The 23,498-nt window shown below is 37.6% G+C and overlaps 2 protein-coding genes across 4 annotated transcripts in view; one reads left to right on the top strand and one right to left on the bottom strand.

The window, feature by feature from the left end:
- LOC136849679 (uncharacterized) overlaps window positions 1–10,366 on the bottom strand; it is a 201,762-nt gene extending 191,396 nt beyond the window's left edge. For 2 of the 3 annotated variants that reach the window (XM_067123023.1, XM_067123025.1), the window contains exon 1: window positions 10,038–10,366. In XM_067123023.1, the coding sequence (XP_066979124.1) occupies window positions 10,038–10,097 (60 nt within the window). In that variant the 5' untranslated portion in view covers window positions 10,098–10,366. The remainder of the gene's footprint in view (window positions 1–10,037) is intronic. The other variant, XM_067123024.1, reaches the window with a different exon arrangement.
- The window catches only part of LOC136849680 (TBC1 domain family member 2B-like), a 546,715-nt gene that overhangs the window by 490,013 nt on the left and 33,204 nt on the right, over window positions 1–23,498 (top strand).

Raw genomic sequence — 23,498 nt, 5'->3', positions numbered from 1 at the left:
CACTTATATAAACGCCATTTTGACGGCATGGCCACACTAGAAATAACATTTTCATAGATTCTGTATTTTTTTTTAATTTATGGACCGTCAGTGGAGAGCGATCTTTGGCAAATTCGGGATAATCGTATGAAGCCCTGAGTAGAACTGCCAATAAGTCCTTTGATTTGTATTCAACTTGTTTGTGATTGTGTGTTTGTGTGTGTGATGTATGATAAGTTACTGATGTGTGTTTGTGACATGTTTTACTGCAGTGTGGACGCGCCCTTATGAGTACGTGATATTTTCAGCTCTGTGCTCCGTCTGTTTGTTAAAAAAAGGCAATTTAATTAGATCCCAGTTTTGACTCGCTGCTTTCATATATATGAACCTAGTTTCTCACATATACAGCCATAATTATATGCTGCACTTTCTGTAAGGCTGAATTATATGAGACTGGCAGTCAATACCTTAACGAGCAGATAGAGAATTTTGTCTCGGCTGGCTTGGGCGAGTCATGAGGTCAAAATCATGCCGCATGTTCCCTTGACCTCACCACACGCATGCAAGCCGCCTCTGGGCAAGGACCTGCACTAACAGAAGGCTGGAGTAATCGAAACCAACCACCAGACAGAGAATTCTGGAGATTGACACTGGAAAAGAGAAGTCGTTGAACTGTGCATTCCGTGGATTGATTTTCATAGAGGAATGTAGGAAGAGGTTTTCAGCCGGGCATTACGAAACCACTGAGAGGAGAAAAGGCGTTGGCGGGAGGGGTGGGAGGTTGGGGTGGGGTGGGGGGGGAGTGAAGGAAGCTTTCCGTAGCCCCAAGGAACAGGACGCAGGACGAGTGATAAATTTGCCCACCTGGTTTTCCGTTGCAGCCTGCTGTTGGAATGTTGTGTCTACAAAAACTAAATTGGCTGATTACATCATTGTTATCGATTTGAAGATTACGGCTGGAATTCGTGGAATTCACGAGATTCTTTCAAGGGCAACAGCTTCTGCCTTCTCTCTTCTCTTTTTTTGTGTTTTTATTTACGTTTGTTTTATTTTTGGGCGCTCACGTCTGACGGTTTTGATACATGAAAGTGAGGAATGACAGATATTCACTCTTGAGATCATTCATGTACGTTGTTTGTGTTTATATCCATAGTAAAGTTCTTTTGTATGTACAGTATATGTATAATGCACATCTGTGTGTGTATATTTTAATGTATTTTCAAGTGTATATGTCTCAGGTACTTGCGTATGCCACAGTAGAGCGATGGGCGTTGTGGTATATACAGTATTAATTTATTTTGATCGTAGGAATTCTTTAAATACATAACAGGTAATTGACTCGAAGTCTCCGCAGTGCGCTACGAGGTTGTTATCATATTTATCTTGAACAGAATTATTAAAATAATCGTCACCTTTCCCATCCCCCGATTTTCCTTGGTTGGTTGACTGATGTATTAAATTGGATATTTTTTGGCACTGCGACAGCTGAGGTCACCGACCTTGATCACCTCGCTGAGAGTCCCACTAACCTTGCCTGGATGTTTTTCAGGGGAACGTTTCACAAATTGCCATCGCTGGATATTGCATTTGCAACTCATTTCAATACTTAAATTGCCTCAAGTTTGAATAATGCATTTTCGTTTTGTTAGAATAACGAACTTTGCAATTAATTTGATTAAGGAATTTTGACATTACGTAGAATATTAACCTTACGGTTAATATTCTTTTTGCTATTAATTTTGACATTGTAATATAAATTGTTTTTATGAAATCAGACCTTTAATAGAAGAATTTTATTTAATCTGTAGAACCTTCACACTTCTTAGTCAGTTTTAAGTTTTGCATGTTTTAAGCGAATTCGATTCAAACTTGGAAACCCCCAACCTTTACTTAAGGAACTCGTAAAACATTTTAGTGGCTTCCCCTTGGACTGTATGAAAGCCGAACTGGTTTTCGAAACTGTGTGTGTGTGTGTGTGTGTATGTATAGGATACTGAGTAGTTGTGCACACGTTTACTCAGACACACATCCATAAACATACTTACGTGTGTGTTTATGGTTGCCATCACTAATAGCAACACACTCGTGTCTTCAGTTATGCATCAACAAATATCGCATACGTTTCATGCTGTTGTATATTTGTAAGGCCAGTAACCACGATTGTTCGTGCCTGGATGCATATTTAAACAACAAAGGAGTTTGTGTTAGCAGATGCACAAGCACTACAAACATGTTAGTCTATGTTTATATTTATACAAACACCGAAACATGCTTGTGTTATCTCGGAAACATCCTTTCGCGTTTGTTGACGTAAGTACAAACAACAAACATGCCCGTGTGTATCTGAACGGCGCTATTTAGTCTGCGTGGCAGCACTTGCTATTGATCTCCCTACAGGCCGTTAGTCCTGGAATCACTAGCGGTTTGCTCTCTCATAAATTGCGCTGCCACACATACATACACACACACACACACACACACAAATGGACCAGATGATCCTGCAATTGTTTACTTTGTTTGTTGATTGGATGCATCTCTTGACATGATGGCTGGTTAGACAATCAGGGTTATTTATTCTTAGGAAAAGCTGAGAGGTACTCTAGATTTAGGATAACCAAAGATATGTTGATTAAACATGGTATCGCTTGGTAAAACACACACACATACATACATACATGCATACATACATGTATCACACAGTATTTACACCAGAATCCTCGAAAAAGAGAGCAAGAAGGATCATGAAAACCAAATTTGTAGCTTTGTCCAAAACTTGAGGAACAGCTTTCATTTTTCTTGTCTTTTCTCACATATACTTTCCCGTCTAGTTTTGTGCGTTTTTCTTATTCTGAGAAAGGTCGACCGGTTTTGTAGGGCAGTCGGTATGGTTTAAAATATTCACATGCCAAACACATCTCTTCTACCGCTTTCATTCATACAAACACACATCAATAGACTAGAGGCTCAAAATCTTAGAAGTGAGTTCTACAAAAAGAATTAAGGATTTTGTAAAAACAGAGGAAGTAGTGAGACAGTTATAGAGTTTAAACTTATGTCCTGTATGCGGTAAATTATTGGGAAAGTGCACATCATCAGATTTTAATGGCAATTCCCAAAATATTTAATACAAATGAATTCAAGGAGGTGTCATCGCAATAGAATGGAAGAGACGTTATGTTTGAAAAACGAACTTGGTTGTTAATGAGACGGTGAAAATGATTTGGCTCATTCGAGGGGAGCGGAAAAGGCATGCATTCTGAGTAGGACAGGAAAGTTCAGTATGTTGCCGGAGAAGCTGCTTTAGGCATGAATGGGGTATTTAATCGTATTGTTTTTGAGTAGGCCTACTGTTCGTGGGTTGAATTTCTCGTAATTCCGTTGTCCAGGTTTCGTCAGGCGCTTTGATATACCACATTTCCAGACGAGATTGAGAGGGACAGAGCTTTCGAGGAGTGGTGTTATTAATATCAAACAAGTGGCAAGGATGTCAGATGATGAAATTAAAGGGTAGGTGAGACACTGTGACACCGCCAGAACACTAAAATGGTCAGATGTAACGCCATCAGGTATAACATCAAGCAGTAATTCCTTTCTAACTTGCTGGCAACCAACAAAGCTTGAAAGCAAACGCGCAAATGTTATCTGAAAGTAACCTTGTTCTGAATGACCCTGAATTGCCCTTGGAGGTCAGGCTTACGAAGACGCATGTGGAGAGGTAATGAATGTCATCAGAAAGACGACGAGAGAGAGAGAGAGAGAGAGAGAGAGAGACCATTGCAGGGGACAAAAGCGACGTTTGATACACGAGGTTATATAATTTTCATGTCTGAATCACCATTTGCGTCAGTTGCTTTGATGTTCGATAATAAAAGGCGGAGGACGCCGTGTATGTGTGTGGGTGTGTGCGCGCCGAGATGAAACGAAGGGCCAACTGCTTTTAGCGCCGGAAATAGCTTGGGCCAGAGAACAGTTTCTAACCTTGATCCTCCCTCACAGTAATAGGACCTGTATATTGGCTTTCATAACAGAGGTACATATCCTGAAGTGGCCTTGAGATGCTTAGCCTATTGTTATCAATGAGCCCCTCACGGATTGTCAGCGGAGGGGCTCTTGAGTCATCCTGTTTTTATTAAATTAAAAAAAAAAAAGATGAGCGGGGAACATGCGATTTTCTAGCCCAGACCTGAAGACAATAAAAAAGGGAAAGAAGGATGGCATTATCCACGAAGGAGACGAGAGACCTTTCGGCCTCGTAAAGGAAAAAGGTTGTAAAAAGTCAGGAGGAACAGGAACAGTGACTGGCCATGACTTCTCTGTCTGTTGTGCGCCGTTTTACAACCTGCTTTCATGAACGTCAGTGGATGTAAATTGTGAAAATGGAAAAAAAAAAAATAGCTAGGGTCTGCGTCTTTTCGATTGACGCTGTTATTCCATACCTGTAAAGATGATTTCTCTGCCAACCCTGTTTGTACCTGGATTGTTCCTCCGTTTGCTGTCCAATCACTTCCCTTGTTTTCTTAGTGAGCATGATTCTTTTGATATGCCAGCGAGCGACGCTTTTTTTTTTTCTCTCTATAGAATCACTCTCGGTCGTTTAAATTGTAATATATATAGCAAGTAATTTCATTCATCATCCGATAAGATGTAAAGTGCTCTTTGAAAAGATTGTATGTGACTGGGATGGCTGTGCGTATATATGTGTGTGAGTGTCTGTGCTCGCGCTCATCCAATAAAGTCTGAGGAGGCAGTAGAGCATTTCCTCGTGGCGGTATATTGGCTGACCACATCAGACAGCTGATGCATAATTACTCGCGTGTAGAAAGATTTAAAAGGTCAGATGAAAAAGTGTAGACATGCGTTGTAACCATGAGTGTGTGACTTCAAATAATGCGGATTACGAATGGGGAGATTATACTAAAGTTGAAATAAACTTACGATATAGTTTAGGCATGAAAGTCTGTTGAAGTTACCAACGCAACTGCTGCTACTGTTAATCAACTAAGAATATTTCGCAGCCTTCACCCTTCACCGAGAAAAAAAAAAAAAAGGGCGAAGTGTCCTTGGTTCCAATATAATATATGATTATGTGGTTATAGAGAGAGAGAAAGAAAAGGAGAAAAGGCGACAGACCTGATTCAACCCGATCCCATAGAGACGTGTTTTCGCTGATTTTTTTTAATGTATTTATTTATTCTTTTTTTGTGCCTCGTATGGGCGAGCGAATAAGGACGGAGCCGGTAGGACTAGGTCTGCAGCGGCCAGAAAGACAGGTTGCTGCTGCTTGCACGGTGGGCTGGCTGGATGGATGGATGGATGGACGACGGATGGTTGGGTGGTTGGTTGGCTGGCTGGCTGGCTGGCTGGGAAGGCCTGCTATGTGCCGTTAATTAGTTGTGATTATGAGAGCATGGTTGTTGGCGTGACTTAAGGAATACAAAGCTCCTTTTTTTCTGATTTCTTCAAGGTCGGCAGAGACCAGTCTGTTTACAAGTTCAGTTAACGTACATTATTAATTTTTTTATCATTGAAGGAAACAGGCTGAATCTCTGGTAGTTTTTGTTACTCTCTCCCTCTCTCTCTGCAGTGTAAAGACATATGTATGTATACATATAGATATGTATATGTACACCTAAGTAGAGAGAGAGAGAGAGAGAGAGAGAGAGAGAGAGAGAGAGAGAGAGAGAGAGAGCTAAAGCGTATACTTGTGCTTATATACAAGAGATCTGATACCAGGTAGGAAGAGAAACTGCCCATTTTTTCCGGTTGGGCCCGTAGACGGGAAAGTTGACAAAAAGCTAACTCATAGAAATTGACAGGAGCCGTCTCACCTTAAATGCAGAAACTGCTCGCCAGAGCGGTATTTAAGTATTGTCTTGAACAGTAAGAATACACGTATGCGTTGAATAAGTTTAGGCTGAAGTCTAGATAGTGTTAGCGTAAGTACTGTGGTAACATTGAGACCGACTGATACTGACGCCAATTAAGTTCCACCGTCTTTTAACTGAGACGTATGGTAATGACCCCATGTATTTGATTATTAAAAATTGGTACGTAATATATCATCTTAAGCATGTTGGAAGATTTTCGATAACGGGTTCCTATGGACTTAGAAGGCGTTGTCTGGAATTCCTTGTAAATGCAGAAAATAGGAAAGAAAGAAGGAATTTTTGGAAGGACCGCAATACCCTGATAATATTCTCGTATGCATACCAGGAACTGAGTACAGCGAAAACAATCCGTGGATGCATTATTATTTATCAGGCGATGTTGCAGCAATAAAGAAAAAAAAGAGGACATCCATGTACCGTAAGGTCAGTCCGTGTTTTGTAAGAAGTAACGGGTCGGACGAGCAGTAGCGCTTACGAACGCACTCACGATATGTCAGTGAATGTAAACAGAAATGGATGAATAAGTCTTGCAGTAGATATGCTCATATACTAATTTTTATTTTTCTGTTAGTGCATATAATGACTGTTTGCAGGGTCGTGGCTGCACTGATGTGCATAGGTTATGCAAAATTATGCAAAAATAGAGTAAGATAAACGTCAATCAAAATTTTGATAGCCTGGTATCGGCAAGTTTCCAAGTTTCCTTTCTCTCTCTCTCTCTCTCTCTCTCTCTCTCTCTCTCTCTCTCTCTCTCTCTCTCTCTCTCTCTCTCATGTTTTGTGTTTATGTGATCTAGCGAAGAATAAAGGAGAACTATCGTATAGATAAAGACGAGACAGAAGTAGGCTAGAATCTGGGAATAGGCTGATCTCGTATTTGAATAAAAAGTCGGTAACTTCTCGTTGTGAATGATAACATTTCCACTTTCTCTCAACTCGCGTGATTCCCAGTAGATTTTAAATTGACAGACCAGTGTTGGAAATATAGATAATAAAATAAATGATATAGTTTTGATCTTGATGGCTAATCTGCATACGCATGCGCAGTGACGTTTCTTAAGGCGTCGTAAATCTCCCTTGTTTCTCGGTGACATCCCATAGAATAATTTTCCTATTGAGGATTATTATATAATTGTATAATTTCATATGCAATTTACTTTGTTCACACGCACGCGTGCACACCCGCCCAGCAACAAATACTGTTACTATTACTGTAAATATTAAGAGAAATAGAATTATATAAGGATGCTTGTGGTTTGTAGTCATGTCAACTGAAACTCACTTGAAGAAAAAAAGACTGGTTTACCTTAAAATTTTGCTGATAGTAACAACGCTCTAATCAGTTGCAAGAAGATTACTCTTCCAAATAATATTGAGTATTTTCTTTATTCGAATCTGTGTAACAAGCAACAAATATGAGACAGCAAACAAGTAATGAAAGCATTCACAAACCAAGAACATTTTTAGGTCTCAGCGTGCAGAGATCAATTCCCAATTAAAAAAAAACAAACAGGACACGAAAATCAGAAAATCTTCGAGATAAAAAGAAGGGGGTCGAAAGGTTTCCAATACTCGTGTCTCGAAAACAGATACGGACTGGCGCCTGATTGTTGCCTTTCCCTTGTTTATCAATGTCGTGGTTTTACCGATATCTGTGGAAATTAATGCATGAATCACACTGTGAGTCTTGCCTGATAAAGGTCTCTGCTTCTTTTAGCATCTTTTTCCATATATATATATATATATATATATATATATATATATATATATATATATATATATATATATATATATATATATATATATATATATATATATATATATATATATATATATATATATATATATATATATATATATATATATATATATATATATACACACATACCATAGAAACGTCTTTTTATCTGTATCAAAACAGGACGCTAGGAAGGTCCATGAACACGGCAGAATCATGTATTCCGATTGACAGTACTTCAGCCCTGATCGCTGGTAAATGTGGACAGTTAACAGGTGACTAGCGTTTTTATATTTAAAAAAAAAAGCGTGGAATAACGACATTGGTGGTATTAAAAATGGCCGTTCTCCTGTGATGAAAGGGGTCAATCTATTGTAGTGTAGAGTCCTTAAATGTGTGTGCGCGTGTGTTTGCTAACAAGGAGTTTCCCTAAGTAGGCGATAGCACCAGGAAAAATCGACATGTCACGGTTACAATCTCCCTCAGCCGTATGTATTATTGTTGTGTGTGTGTGTGTGTGTGTGTGTGTTATGCATGCTTGTGTATGCATGCTTGTGTAGACTAAAGTTTGTATATCCATGCCGCGTGTATGCTGTAAGTGTACTTTATATCGTTATCATTGAAGTGTAAGATTATTAAGCACCAAAAAATATGATTTTTCGTTTCTTTTTACGCAAGAGTCTTTTTGGACGGAACCCTTCCGTAATGTATGCGTCGATCAGGTCTCCCTGTACATAAGGCGCCTTTCCAATTGGAGAGTGATGAGAAAATAAGCCTTGATTGCAAGTCGCGATCTACTTAGTGAGCTTGTTAGTTGGAAGGAAAAAAACATCTTGTTCCTCTTCCTCCTCATCTCTCCCTCTCTCCGCTTCCTCCGGTTACAGAGTAATGACCCCGGTGGTTGGGTTCGTTTTCCAAAATAATACATAAATAAATAGATCTTACTTGAGAGGCTGGCAAAGAGAGTTTCGTTTGTATTTGTGCGTTGTTTTTCAACTACATTAATGCTAGTCTCTCTCTCTCTCTCTCTCTCACGTTGGCATAAATAACATCATGCGATTTATCCAAATTTCGATAATTTTTGTGCTATTATCACGTAGTATCAGTTCTTATCAAAAGCCTTTTATATCATCCTTCAAATCCCACGCTCTTATGGATTTTTAGTTTCTGATAAAGTAGAAAATGATGTTCATTTTATATATATGTATATATGTGTGTGTGTGTATTTTATATTATGAAATGTATGTGTGTATATATTTAAGCTCTCAAAAACACACGCTGCTCATGAGCAGTTAAGTTTTCTGCACAGACTGCTTATGCTGCATTCAGCAGTTAAAGGATGAATGTGACAGTTATTTCCGCCCAACTTTTATACAACAACGAGATTTACACAAGAAAGAAAAAAGAGAATCTAATTTGACGAGGACTTGCGAGAGCAAAACTGTGCGGTGAAGATGAATCGTGAACAAATGTGAGGTTTTACGGAAATGCACTCCAGATCTTTGCCCGTTTTCATAAATGCATAAAATTTGTGGCTGGACATTTTCACAGAAATATTTTATTCACATAGAGGTTAGCTAAAAGACAAGTGAAATAAGTGGATCGAAATCAAAAGAAATCAATCGTTGAGTTGGAGGGGGCGGTTATCTAAAGCTTTTTAGAACGAAAGATCGGTGAATAATTACACGATTGCATACAGTACAGATCGCTTATACGATGTTATATGAAAACACTTGGGTATTTTTGCACCCTTGAAGTTTGGTTGTAAATGTCTGAACTCTGTAGACGTACATCCCACTTTGGGAACCTCCTCATTAGAAGAGACATGCAAATGATGCAGTTTTTCTTACAATTGAATTCATTTACACATTCCTTCAAGGACGTAATTATCTTGACAACAATGTGTCAGATTTGACAGCGTTTTCCACACCCGCAATATTCTCTGTTGTATTCTTGTGTTCGGTTTTTTACAATGGACCTAACAAATTTCCTTTCGTGTGGTGACTTAGGTTAGAGGAATGTTCAAAGACAAAATAAGTGTTCAGTCACCTCTTTCTCCTTCGTATGAGGGGGATATAATGTGTCAGCTGCCTTCTCCCACGTGCTGATGCGGATAAAGTATTGTCTGTGCGTGTGTGTATGTATGCACATGTTTGCAAAGTGTTCTCCGGCGGATTCCATTGAAGTGATGCGGTATAATTCGTGAGAGGAAAAAAATACACCTCACGCATCGTTTGCGAGACTTGCCTTCGTTCTTTTAGCACGTACAGAGTCATTTCGAAGAAATGGAATTGACACCCGAACTTCGACCGGGAGTGAGCCACCAAGAACTAAGACATACACACACACTGGCGTTGACTGTGTCGAGGTCGAGCAGCAAAGGGCGGTAATGAATGAGACAATATGAACAGACGAATGCATTTTGGGACTTACCTTCCCGTCGACGAAGCAGAGGAAAGCCAGAGCGGTCACAAAGAGCAAAGTGATCTTCATGGCGGCCGTGTAATCGTGTGGCGAACAACTATGAAGTCAAGAAATAAAACGCGCGAAGGAAGCGGATTCCCCCGGAGTAAGACAAGGAAAAAGGTGTAGAGAGACACAAGGGGAGACTGAGAGAGGGCTTGAGGAGAGAGGAGCGACACGTCCTTCTCCTTCGGCAGCTCAGGACGCTCTGATGGAGGGAGAGCAGCAATAGTGAGGACTGGGTCGGTCGGACTCGGACAGGACAAGGGGGAAGGGGCGGTGGCAAGACCGGGCGAATGACGGCGACTCGGGGCAGGGCAAGCGCCCATGTTGCGGTTGGTACGTACGTCCGTTTGTCTGTCCGTCGCGGTACTTGAGTGTGTCATTTGGAGGGCTGTGGAGGGAGTGGGGAAAAAAAAAGAGGACCCCTGACACGGACGCCGCATCATCTACGGATCTGGATATTATCTTCATGCAGCCAACTAAGACAAATTTGATTACAAATCTTATCGATGTTTCACCCGTGCGTAGATGTTTCGTTATTTATTGAGTACTGAATTCAGTTCTCATCACAAGTGCAGCGCGAGACCAGACAGACTAAAAAAAAAAGGAAGGAAAGGTAGTAGACTTTGCAGGGCAGACTCTGGGGATGGAGGCTATCGATTTAAATCTTGGTCGTTCAGAACATTAAGCAAAACGTGACAACATGAAATCGAGGGTAAACTTGTTTGGCAGAGGTCCTCGTCTCGATTGTGGACACAGATGCATTATGATGCAGTTGCCATTACTGTTGTTCCTGTGTTTGCAATTATTGATGCTGCTGCTGCTGCTGCTGCTGCTACTTCTTCCGCTTCTGCTGCTTCTTTGACTCTCGCCATTGGTGGTCGTTGGGATGACTGGGTGTTATTATTATTATTATTATTATTATTATTATTATTATTATTATTATTATTATTACAATGGTATGTTTCCTTTCCTTTTTATTGTTATACTTTATCTTCTGAAAATAGCCCTTAGTTATCAGTTCATCGTGAAATCTGGGAGGAAGGTACCCCCACAGCCCCATCATTGTTTGATCCAAATGATTATGACTGAGATTGACCGTAAGGTCACGTGGTCACAAAATAGCAAAATGGTAAAAAACAGGGTAAGTATGACCAATTATAATTCAAATCAGTTTTTACTATTTCACTTGCCTGTTCATTTCTGATGATGTCACCTCCAAGAAGCGGGGGGAGGGGCGGTGCTGTTTCTTCCAAATTGATTGATTATATGAAATATGGAAATTCTGAATTCCCGTGTTTTTGGAGAAACATGAACACCGGAATTGACCTTGCATAGGATTTCACCTGAGCTGAAAAGAATATAAAAAATGTTTTCTAAACAAAACTGCAAAAATTGTAGAGTAAGGTGACTCAAGTTAAGCTCTATGAGATTTTCACTGAAGACGTCACATAAGAACATTTTTTGGCTTGATAGGTCACTGACTGTTACAGGCAGTTATACAGATATAAAATTATTATTATTATTATTATTAGTCCTGTCATTATTATCGTTATTATTATTATTGTTCTTGCTGTTGCAGTTACGATTTGCAAAGACTTAGGTAATTAAGTGCAAATAAGTTATGTGTGCTTGCATGTATATGAATACGAAATAGACTATCTTTGAGATGTGTAGTTTTCGTGGAGGTCACCAAGAACCAGGTTAAAGGCATAAGCTCTCCAGTTACGGAAATATCCTCCCTTTTGTCACGCAGAAACTCTCCTGTATACCACACATGATCTTCGAAGGAGATGGCGTTACACCATTGTTACAAAAAAGAACGGTAAACACTTTTTTTAAATACTGTGAACAATATATATATATATATATATATATATATATATATATATATATATATATATATATATATATATATATATATATATATATATATATATATATATATAATATATATATCTGTGAAATATTTTCTGTTAAAACAGAATTCCACCTAATAAGAGGAGCCCATAAAAATGCCAAAAGGTGGAAAGTTAATGCTATATATATTTCGGAGAACAACCGTCTCCTTCAGCAGGCAAGGTAATGAATGAAATGAGTTACAGAAAAGCGGTATTTATACCAAGAGTTCCAGAGGTCAGCCGTTACGTCACTCCTGTTGAAAGTTTCTCCTTAATCTTCTTAATCGCTGGTTGGAGGAAGATCTTATCTGTAATGTCTGAGTAGAATAAATGCTGATTCTACCGTATGATTTTTGAACTGACAGTTGCTACTATAAATTATACGTGACAAATTCCAGTATTTATGGTTATTTATGTGGTTAAAAATAGCTGAGCTCTGTTGGCCATACCTTACTGAACGTCTATGTTGTATTAATCTCTTGGGGAGTGATTTACCTGTAAAACCGATGTAGGATTGGTCACAGTCGAGGCGAGGGATTTCGTGTGCTCCTGTGTCTTTGGGGACTGGCTTTTGTTGGACGTTAATCAGGGATTTGGCTAAGGTACTTGGGTAGTTAGCAAAAGGGTTAGAGTTTCCAAGTGTCTGTCAACGTCTTAATACTGTCCAGGAATGGGATTTTGATTTTATTGTTGGAGGTTTTTATGAGCTTCTTTTATTATTATTATTATTATTATTATTATTATTATTATTATTATTATATATATATATATATATGTATGCATGTACGTTTATATATAAGTATGTGTGTGCGCATGCGTTCTTGCTTGTGTGCGCGCTTGCAGTTTCGTATGTATGGATGTGTTATTTCGAGAGTACAACAAGGAAGAAATATATTCAAAGACTGGTCTGCTTCTATACTGTATAGGACTGTGTGTGTGTGTGTGTATGTGTAGGACTGAAAGACAGTCCTGTGCATACATATGTTCTTAATGCTAATGACAGTGCATCGTGGATAATTTAAGAAAATTGAACTATCAAAATGTGGCATAGATTTCATTCCGCCAGAAATCGGAAAAATACTCGTAGTTTTCGAAAATGGGTTGTCGGTCGGAAGCATTTGAAACGCATATTTCATTTTGGGTATAAAACGGTAACACATGTGATTCGGGACACAGTGAGGTGTCATGTCCTTCAAATGAAATACAGGAATTTTTATTTTTTTCATGCGATGAAGATAGATTTTATGAGAAAGTGGATATGTAACTTAGAAATGAATGAAGGCAGAGATTACTGAGACACATGCCTGGATACCGAATAGGGTGGACGCAAATTTTTCATTTGGGCGTTTATTCACGGAAGTATTATTGTGTATGTATATGTATATAAAATTACTTAATAGATGTTTTAATTGTCATTTGCCTTACGGATAAGTGAAAGTATTGAGTTAGGCTTTGCACCATGCCAAGAGATCATTCCATTTTACAGAGGTAGCGTTATTGCATTGAAAGCGTTGGCAATTACGTTATAAGCTGCATAAAAACTGTTGGGAATGATGCTTTTTACACGGCTGCGACCTTGACACTTGCAGTGCGTAATCCGCATATTGCAAGATTACTGTAGCGACGGTTGTAAATCTCGACGATGAGTTTCATGACAAAACTGTGATTGACCAAAGACTGTTCAGCCTTTCAGAATAGTGTTAAAGGCTTTTAGATAATATGTTACTAGTTATTCATTTGATCAGTCTCTCGTCTATGCAATATATTTTAAATTTGGTTTTTCATAATTTGATTTTAAGTGTAATTTTTAGGGTAACTCAATTTCAATGAAATTCATATGTGGCAGATAACTAACTGCTGCATTCATTGTAGTATCTAAATCCCGAGGATTACTTTAGTCTTTATTTACAGGGGAACTGACCCGGTAGTGGTAACTTGTAGCTCTTTTTGTTTCTTCGACAGTTACGATATATTAAGGAGAAAATTTGGTAGATGTTCAGATAGATACAATAATGTATAGTAATGAAATTGTTACATTATATTATGTTTTCCCTCTAAGATTTCGAGTTTAATATCAGGGAATATATTACCGAGCATATTCGTTAAAAGCTTTGGGATTAAATATTATTGAATATTCTACATCCTCCTTTAGCTTACCCGAACGATCGTATTAAACGAAGATTGCGTTGTAAGTTCTGTGGGTGCTTTTTTGTATTCGTGAAAATAACTCGAGATCGTAATACTATGTAGGTGCTGCTATAGTGTGTTCTTCCACCCTGAATTCTCAACTGGCTCGCTTTCGTTCGTTTCCTATTGTTTGACAAAGTTCTCCCTTCCGATTAGCCCTTTTTCGCTTCCTTAACGAATGCCTGATTAGGATGAAAAAATTAAATCTTGGCGGATTATCCTCTTGACTTCAATGTTAAATGGCTGTTGCTCAGACATCTCCAACTGGACCATAAAATATTGGAAATAAAAAATAGGAAAGGAGTTCGTTTTCTTTACCGTGGTTCGGATTCTTTTATCGGAGACGTAACAGTGTATGAAGAAGGAACTTTTGAATTCGGGTTGATTGATTTATATGTTCTCTGGCGTCGTGACGTCAACTTGAACCTCGAAGTTACGTAATTTTACAACTATCTCATTGCTGCTCCGAGGAACATTTTTATTGCAACTCCCCCTCCCTCTCTCCTCCCACCCCAAAAAAGGAGCAGGAGATTTGCTGCAAGAAAGACGTCACGAGAAAAAACAAAGATTGGAAGCTTCCGGCACCGCTGTATTTTTGCCTCCAGAAGCACAGAAGCGTCTGAGCAACGTTTTTCTCTGCTCTGGTCTCTCAGAGAAACAATCTCAAGAGGGTTGTAATTTTCATGCGCCCATTTATTGGAAAAAAGATCCTACAAGTTCTGGAAATCAGCAACTTACTGAGGGTACGAACTTTAGCGCGATGGGATTGAATATTGTGGTTGATTCCGTTTACTGGTTTGAGGTATTTTATTATTATTATTATTATTATTATTATTATTATTATTATTATTATTATTATTATTTGTGTTGTTGTTGTTGATGTTTATATTATCATTATTTGTGCTGCTCTTGTTGTTTATATAACTATGCTAGTTGTTTTAGTTTCATAGTCCCTTTTTTGCCTTTCACATTCATTCATAACATGAAAATGACGTTAGCGCTGATAAAGTATCCGTGTATAGTTATTGAAAATAACTTTTAGGTATGAAATTATTCACTTTAACGTATGAAATTATTTTGGCTCTCTCTCTCTCTCTCTCTCTCTCTCTCTCTCTCTCTCTCTCTCTCTCTCTCTCTCTCTACATCAGCTACGCATATCTCTATGAATAAAAAAAGCTTATCAATCATTGATTCCCATCTGTATTTGAAAAAATATTTGAGATTTACAATCTTGAGATTGGTTATAAAGAGGACCATATTTTGTACGCGATGTCCCGAAACACATCCTACTAACCTGTGATCTGCAATTGCATTTAAATCAGTGATAACTTAAGTATGGTAATTTCTCCGTCCACGTCAGATTTGACTCTGTTGCGGTCAATTTTTACCTTCAGGTGAAAAACATGACATCTTTTTGACGTGTTTCGGGTAAAACTGCGACGAATTTTGGGATTTCATGTAGACATGAGTTTTGCAATCAAGAGTATTATATGGACGGACTCTCTCTCTCTCTCTCTCTCTCTCTCTCTCTCTCTCTCTCTCTCTCACACACACACACACACACACACACACACACACACACAAACTTTTCTTCTATCAAGTTGGGTAACTAACTTTGACCAGGCTAAATTCAGGAAGTGGAATCGGTTATTGGTGTTTCCTGGGGATTTTCTCCCAATATAGCTTTTTACTTCTCTATAGTTTCCTTCATTTGCAGTTTTTCATTTCACTTGTAGATTTTATTTATAGGAATATCACTTAAGTTTGTTTGGACTAGCGGGAGAATCTGTGTCAAAAACTCGGAATATAAAAAGAGAATGAATGAAAAGTGAAGAGAGAATTGCCTGTTTACCTCAAAGAATTTGAGGCCGGTTTACACGCTTGGGATTTAAGTATTGTTTCTTTTTCTTAGTCTTATATACGTATAAACGGTACGCCTGCTCGTTCTTTGTGCTCAAAGGCCTCGTGAGGCATCGGTTTCCCAGTTCCAAAATCTTGATTATTCTCAGAGAGCGCAGTGAGTGCTTGCCTGTTTACTCCTCCTTTTTCAACATCGTTCTCTGATTTGTTAAATGCTTTTCACTAGGAGAGCAAATTCAGATAGTAGAAAAGCCCAACTGCTGCATGCGATAAGAACTACATTTAAATATTTGTCACATATTTCTCTGTGATTTCCCTCACTGAAACCATTGCTTGAAGTTCTACTCCTTATGTGTTATGTGTTCCCTCTTTTGGCCTCTGCTAAGTTGAAACAAAAGTAATTCGTCTGGACAGTTGTAGGCAGTTGTTTTGAGAACTGCCAGATCATGGTTCATTTTTATGATGAATGGCTGCATTTATCACTCTTTTTTTGTGGGAAAATGTTTAACGTTGCTTCCCAAGTTTGTATAAAATGCACGACCTCTCTCTCTCTCTCTCTCTCTCTCTCTCTCTCTCTCTCTCTCTCTCTCTCTCTCTCTCTCTGTGATATCAAAATGAGCATTGTAAACTGAAAAGTCAGAAATGTGCTTATTACACTGTTCATATTACCTTCACACTGTGTTTGTTAATTGTTTTCGTTTTCTTTTTTTTTTGTCACTCTTTAGTTGAGATGTCTTATTCTTTGTTCTAAAGGCAGTTTTCTCATCTAAGTTCTAAGTCAGTTACCATGTCGCAAGTATGAACAGTATGTAACCCCTTCATGATGCTTTGATTCATCCTTTGTTTAATGAATTTATATGATCCGATGGATTTTGTTTCTTACATTCAATAAAATAATTTACTTTTAGTCATAAGAACACTCGCATTTCTTCTTCCAGTCATCAACTTTTTCCTTCACCATGTGTCTTTAAGTCATTCATGTCCCTCCCTCTTTCCACTCCCCCCCCCACCTCGCCCGTATTTTTATTTTGAAACATTTCAGATTACAGCTGTACATTATTACTGTAATTCTGTGTTACTCCCTTTTTCCTCATCCAGAATTCTGTATCTGATACTTATACTTATCTATGAATTGTTTTTCTTATACTTATCTAAGAATTTTTTCCTTATACTTATCTACGAATTGTTTTTCTTAACAATATTCATCTTCTCTTGATCTACCACTGATGTAAGCTATTATTCTGAATGCTATTTCTGGAATTTAAGGGATTCAAATAGCAATTATATTATTATTATTATTATTATTATTATTATTATTATTATTATTATTATTATTATTATTATTATTATTATTATTATTCAGAGGAAAACCTCTATTCATATGGAACAATCCTACGGGGGTCATTGGCTTGAAGTTCAAGCTTCCAAAGAATATGGTGTTCATTTGAAAAAGTTACAGAAGTGTATGTTTCTCATATTTCCAATCCTCTTTATGCTAATTTTTGCAGTTAAGCTATCCTCTTGTACTGTTCGCCTGTACAAAGATCTTCTACATTCTTGTTCGCTTGTAGCATGTGTACTTAACAACATTCGACCCATTTGAGCTTCTTTCCTTTGCCTTCAGTTCTTCAGACACGGTCATTCTTTCAGAATCTCTCGTCTCAGACGAAGTGGAAATGGCAGATCTATCATATGTTTTTGCGTTTACCCAATCCATCATACTTCTGCCATGCCACACATAAGGAACCTTGTCCTTCCGTCGATTCCACTCCCTCTCCCAGACTTTTTTTTAGTAGCCTACAAAAAAAACAAAAAAGTTCTGTATTTCTTTTATTCATTTTACGCACCTCTTCCTATTACTCAGGGCTGTTGAAAGTCTTGTGCATAATTTTTTAATGTAAATAAACAAGAACTTTTCTAGTAGCAGGAATAACAGATTAAGCTGACCGTACAACAACAACATACACACACACACACATAATATATATATATATATATATATATATATATATATATATATATATATATATATATATATATATATGTGTGTGTGTGTGTGTGTGTGTGTGTGTTATATATATATATATATATATATATATATATATATATATATATATATATATATATATATGTGTGTGTGTGTGTGTGTGTGTGTGTGTGTGTGTGTGTGTGTGTATGTACGTAGACTGTCTACATCTGTATTTTTATATAAATTAAGTGAGCGAAGTTTGATTTATGATAACTTTCACGCTGCATACCCAAATTATAAAATGTTTTTAACTGAAGCCCTGCATTCGGCGTAAATTTGTTACGGTGCGATAACTGCTTGCGTAGCAGCATTTAATTGATGCAAACAGGCAAATCCGAGACATTAATTCAAAAAGCCATTCACTCCCTGCAGTGAGGTGAACGTGCCGACTCACTTGGTGTGCTTAATATCACTAAATTCATTTCACTCTTAAGTTGTAAACGAATATACTCAGCTCAGTGGAATATTTCTTTTTATTAAAAAGTTACTCTCACTTTATATAAATATAAACATATATATACACACATACATATATACACACACACACACACACACACACACACACACACACACACACACACACACACACACTAACAGGACCTCATTGAAACTGGATGGTATCTAGCAGAGATATTTATTCAATGAAAGTTACAAACTTTCCAGGACTAACAGCCCTCATTGTCAGGTATCCGTCGAATGACCGGCCACGCAGTCCAGCTGTATTTATATGTGTGTGGGGGAGTGGATTAAACCCCTTATCCCTGTGATTATCCTCCGTCTCCTGTGTGGCCCCACACTTGTGACCTTGGCCTTTCTCTGCCCACGGTTCTTTCCAGGTGTGAATTTTCCATGTGGTTTCTAGTGTTTTTGCATTTCTCTTCTATTGTACTGTATACGATTTCTCTTGATCGGCTGTCTTCAAATCCGTTTCCAGTGTTGCCTGCCATTACATTGTTTGCGCATGTTATGAAGGCATTTTCTAAAATCAGTCTGGCCGTTTTGTTTGTGTTCCTGTACAAAAAAATCATATTTTCCCAGTCTGTTTTGCGGTCTTTTTCCCAACAGTGCTTGGCGACTGCCGACGTCTGACCAAAGTGCCTTATGTTTTGTAAATGTTGTTTGCCTCGTTCTTTGCAGGATTGCCGCTTTCGCCGAAGTTACGCTATTCACAGTCTAGACACACTGCCATGTATAACTCCCCCTCTTACCTCTTTCCCTCTTACCAACTTTTTGTTTCTAACCATTTTATTCCTAATGGTGTTTTTGTAACTTCCTATCAATTTGAAATTATCTAGCCTCCTGCTGATGGGTGTAATAGTGCTGTTGTCCGGGACTGTAATTATTTTCTTCCCTGGAAAGCTTGTAACTTTTATTGAATAAATATCTCCACTAGATACCATCCAGTTTCAATGACGTCCTGTTAGTAATTGTATTAATGCACTGTATTAATGTAAGTGATGATATATATATATATATATATATATATATATATATATATATATATATATATATATATATATATATATATATATATATATATATATATATATATATATATATATATATATATTATCGCCTCAGTACCGTGCAGCGCAAAGTGCTTCTGGGAAATTCCCCACTCTTGTCTTTCTTATGCTTATATACCATAAATCTCCTCTTATTTCTAGCCTCCCTTCTCGTAATCAACACAAGACCTTAGAAAGGATTTTAAAATTCCATGCACCACTACACTATGCCTTACCACGGATATTATATCTGCAACTCCTATCTTTTCTTAAATCAGTTTGTTCATCTTTAAACATTTTCTCAGTTCCTTCTGTGTTGTGAATAAACAGACTGAGTATGTTCATGATAAGTCATGTAAATGTAATGTTTTATCCAAGAACAGTCTAGTCTGCATACGAGTCGACATTTCATTTTAAGCGAAAAGCACATCTGCAATGATGTCGTCGTAGGCCGCTGCTTTCCATCTGCTAAGTTTCTTTATTAGTGGCGCCATCTCCACAATTATGAGTGCACTAGTTATTACATTCAGTCTTCAGCTTCCGGCATTTTAATCAAGTTTTTCTTCTCATGTTTACTCTTCATGATCTCATTAAAAATGGTCCGTCCAGCTTTGTCCTTCTTCTTCTTCTTGTGATGTTGTAATTGGCTCATTCATCTTTTGACAGGTAAACCTAGCAACCAAATGACATTCCTTCAACACATTGTTCTATCAGCGTCGTTGAAATCCACTCCTTAGACTAGAATACTGAACACATTCTACTTCGCGTTCATCCCCTCCCTGAAACTTTTCTTTTAGTCCTTTTTAGTTCAGTATACTCTTTATTGTCGACAGGTCTCATCTGATAGCCAAGGTTTCCGTTTTGTTGCCCCATTTCCCAGTACTTCTTTTCCAGCAGATTTATATATATTCCTAATGATAATTGTCCAGCCCTCAATGATTGTGTTCTCAACATATGTTTTCTAGAAGTGCAAACCTATTTCGACGTTAATTTTCCAAAGTCTCTCGATGTTAATGTTCGAGAAGTTTTTTGTATCAAATTTCGATAATATGTCAGTTTTTTGCAGAGTGATTTTAATTTCCGCTTTAATGTGGCAGTGACAAGTAGGTGATCACCGCCGACATCTGCTCCTCTGTAGGTCTTTTTTCCTTCATTTAATGGCTTCGTGATCTATTGGGTTTGTATGAATGCCATGTGGAGATGTCCAGGTGTATTTATGGATGTTCTTGTCGTGTAAAAAGAGTACTTTCAGTTACGAGATTGCAGCACAACAGCTGATAAATTGCTGTCTCTCCCAGGCTTTCCTTGTCCTTTTCAATCTCGGTAATGGCCTGCCGAGTTTATATACATACATACTTTTATATATGTATGCATACATATACTGTATATATATATGTATGTATGTATGTATGTATGTATATATATATATGTATATAATATATATATATATATATATATATATATAATATATATATATATTTTTTATGTATATATACATATATATATTGTACAGTATATACAGTATATGTATGCATATATATCTAAATATATTCAATCTGAGAGAGCAACCTATACAAGAAAGGCTAAGGGAGCCTCAATATCCGACAAACTGGTTGGCTTATTTGAAAAACGATGATGGAACTTTGAGAGCAGAGTTCGAGTTCAGGAAGTCCAGTTTTGGTAGACAGAATGAAAGACAGAGATCAGTGGGATGAATGATCTAGAGGTAATAGTAAGGAATAGTGAGACAAGGATATGCGCACTGATAAAGAAAAAGTAAAGAAAGGGCCTCATAGCCCCTATAGACATCGATATCCGTCTAGCTTTTCAATTTCATCTCTTTCAACATGTCCTCTGTCTGTTCTCAGTTTTTCATTGAAGTAGTATCGCATAATTTTTTGTTTGCTCACATAGATGTGTGATGTTAAACCTGGCTTCCTCTAAATTCGCAGTTAACTTCTGAAATGGAGCTAGGTTAGGATCCTACTGCAGCAGTTAAGTATCTGGCTTAATCACTGTTGCAGCTGCTTCATAAGAACTGAGTGCGTCCGTATTTATTTCTGTGTTAAATTGGTGAATAACTATATATCGTAAATTGTTTAACGTCTTTTAAAATTAATTACTTGTGTGAGATTCATGGGTTTCTTCACTTTGAAAATATAGAATGACTGTGCTTGTATGTTTTGACTTTCCATATGCATATGCGCTTATGTTTTAGAGTTACGAGCATAGAACTTGTTTCACTTGTGCGTATGGAAAGAGGAAGCCTTTTTGGATTTATGAAAAGTTCAAATTTCTCCCTTTTGCGCAAAAGAAAAAGTAACTTTCGTGAAAAATGTATCGGACGCCTTGGAGAAATAAAAATCATCTCATTTTTCGAGATAAATAGCCATGTACATCGGGAACTCGGTACGAAAAATCGACTGGATTTTTCCTAGTGAGAGCTATTTTTCCACAGGTCATATAAATATTCTTTTCTGGAAACGTTTACCTCCCACGGAAAAGACCTGTCAAATAAATCATTACTACGGCTTTAAAGTCAGGTGAAACTCTTTTGCACCCACACACTCACATCATACACACACATATATAAATTATATATATATATATATATATATATATATATATATATATATATATATATATATATATATATATATATATATATATATATATATATATATGTGTGTGTGTGTGTGTGTGTGTGTGTGTGTGTGTGTAGTGTGTGTTTGTTTGCAGGTATATATTTTTTTCACCATTGGCCATTTTTCTCTCTGGAGGGAATATTACCTGGTTTCCCAGCGTGTCTTTAGGGGTGAAGTTGCTAACCCTACATCCTTTTATCCCTCCTTAGCAAACGTGATCCGACTAGTGCACTATTCGGCCACGATTCATAGCTTGGCTGATTACTTCCAGGGTAGAGCCTTCTGCTTTGCAGCAAGTCTCAAGGGCTGTGATTCATAGCCCCATGCAGTGGATAATCATTCTCATCTGGTTTCGCCTGGTGGCTAGTAGTCCGGAAATTCAACAATGGACCTTTTGAAATTATTACAAATTCTCTAGAAGAGCGGAAAGTGCACCCATAAAGAGTAGTTTTAAAATGTGGAGAGAAACAACTACTTTACCTGTTGCTTCAGTCTTGTACGATGGTAAATGCGGATAAACAAGTCATGTTTCAGATAGGTGCGGGTGGAGGCCAGCGATTCTTGCTACGTAGTTTGCTGATCCTGTGATGAAACAATTCAGGCAAGCATTATTGTTTGGTCAGGTGCGCTCTGAAAGCTAAATTTTATGAATATTATACTCGGGAAACCTGTTTACCATGCAGCCCCAGTACCTCCAAGTGCATAAGGGTTCTATTTAGTCGAAGCATTGACTTACTTTTATCACAGGATCTGCAAGCTAATTGCAATCTGTAATTCCAGCAAAATCATTGTTTCCCCATCTGTTACCATATGAATATTCTGTGCACCTACTTTCTGTCGTTAACAGAGTTTTCCAAATTTTAGCAGTTTTATGGGTTCATTAAACACACGCATATGCATGTATACACACACACACACATATCACATATATATATATATATATATATATATATATATATATATATATATATATATATATATATATATATATATATATATACAAGGCAAATGAAACACTGGGTACAAATTCTGACTGGTTTCGTCTTTAGTATTTTTAAGACATTTTCAGGCGGACTCCTAAACAGTGGTAGAAATATACAATATACTCGTATTTGCTAGTGACGGCACAAACGAGCATGCAGCCGATTGGAAAAAATATTCACACTTGACAGGTGGAAAGATAGGGTGGAGAAATAACCTCATTAGCAGCTGAGGTCATTTCTCCATTTGCAAATTTTGTTCATCTTTGCTCGAGGGCCGGGTGAACTACCATCCTTAAAATCTTACACATCAGTAAAAGG

This window comes from Macrobrachium rosenbergii, chromosome 21, assembly GCF_040412425.1.
Source record: "Macrobrachium rosenbergii isolate ZJJX-2024 chromosome 21, ASM4041242v1, whole genome shotgun sequence".
Lineage (NCBI taxonomy): Eukaryota > Metazoa > Arthropoda > Malacostraca > Decapoda > Palaemonidae > Macrobrachium > Macrobrachium rosenbergii.
The sequence above is the reverse complement of the archived record's forward strand: the minus strand, read 5'-3'. Positions and strand labels throughout refer to the sequence as shown.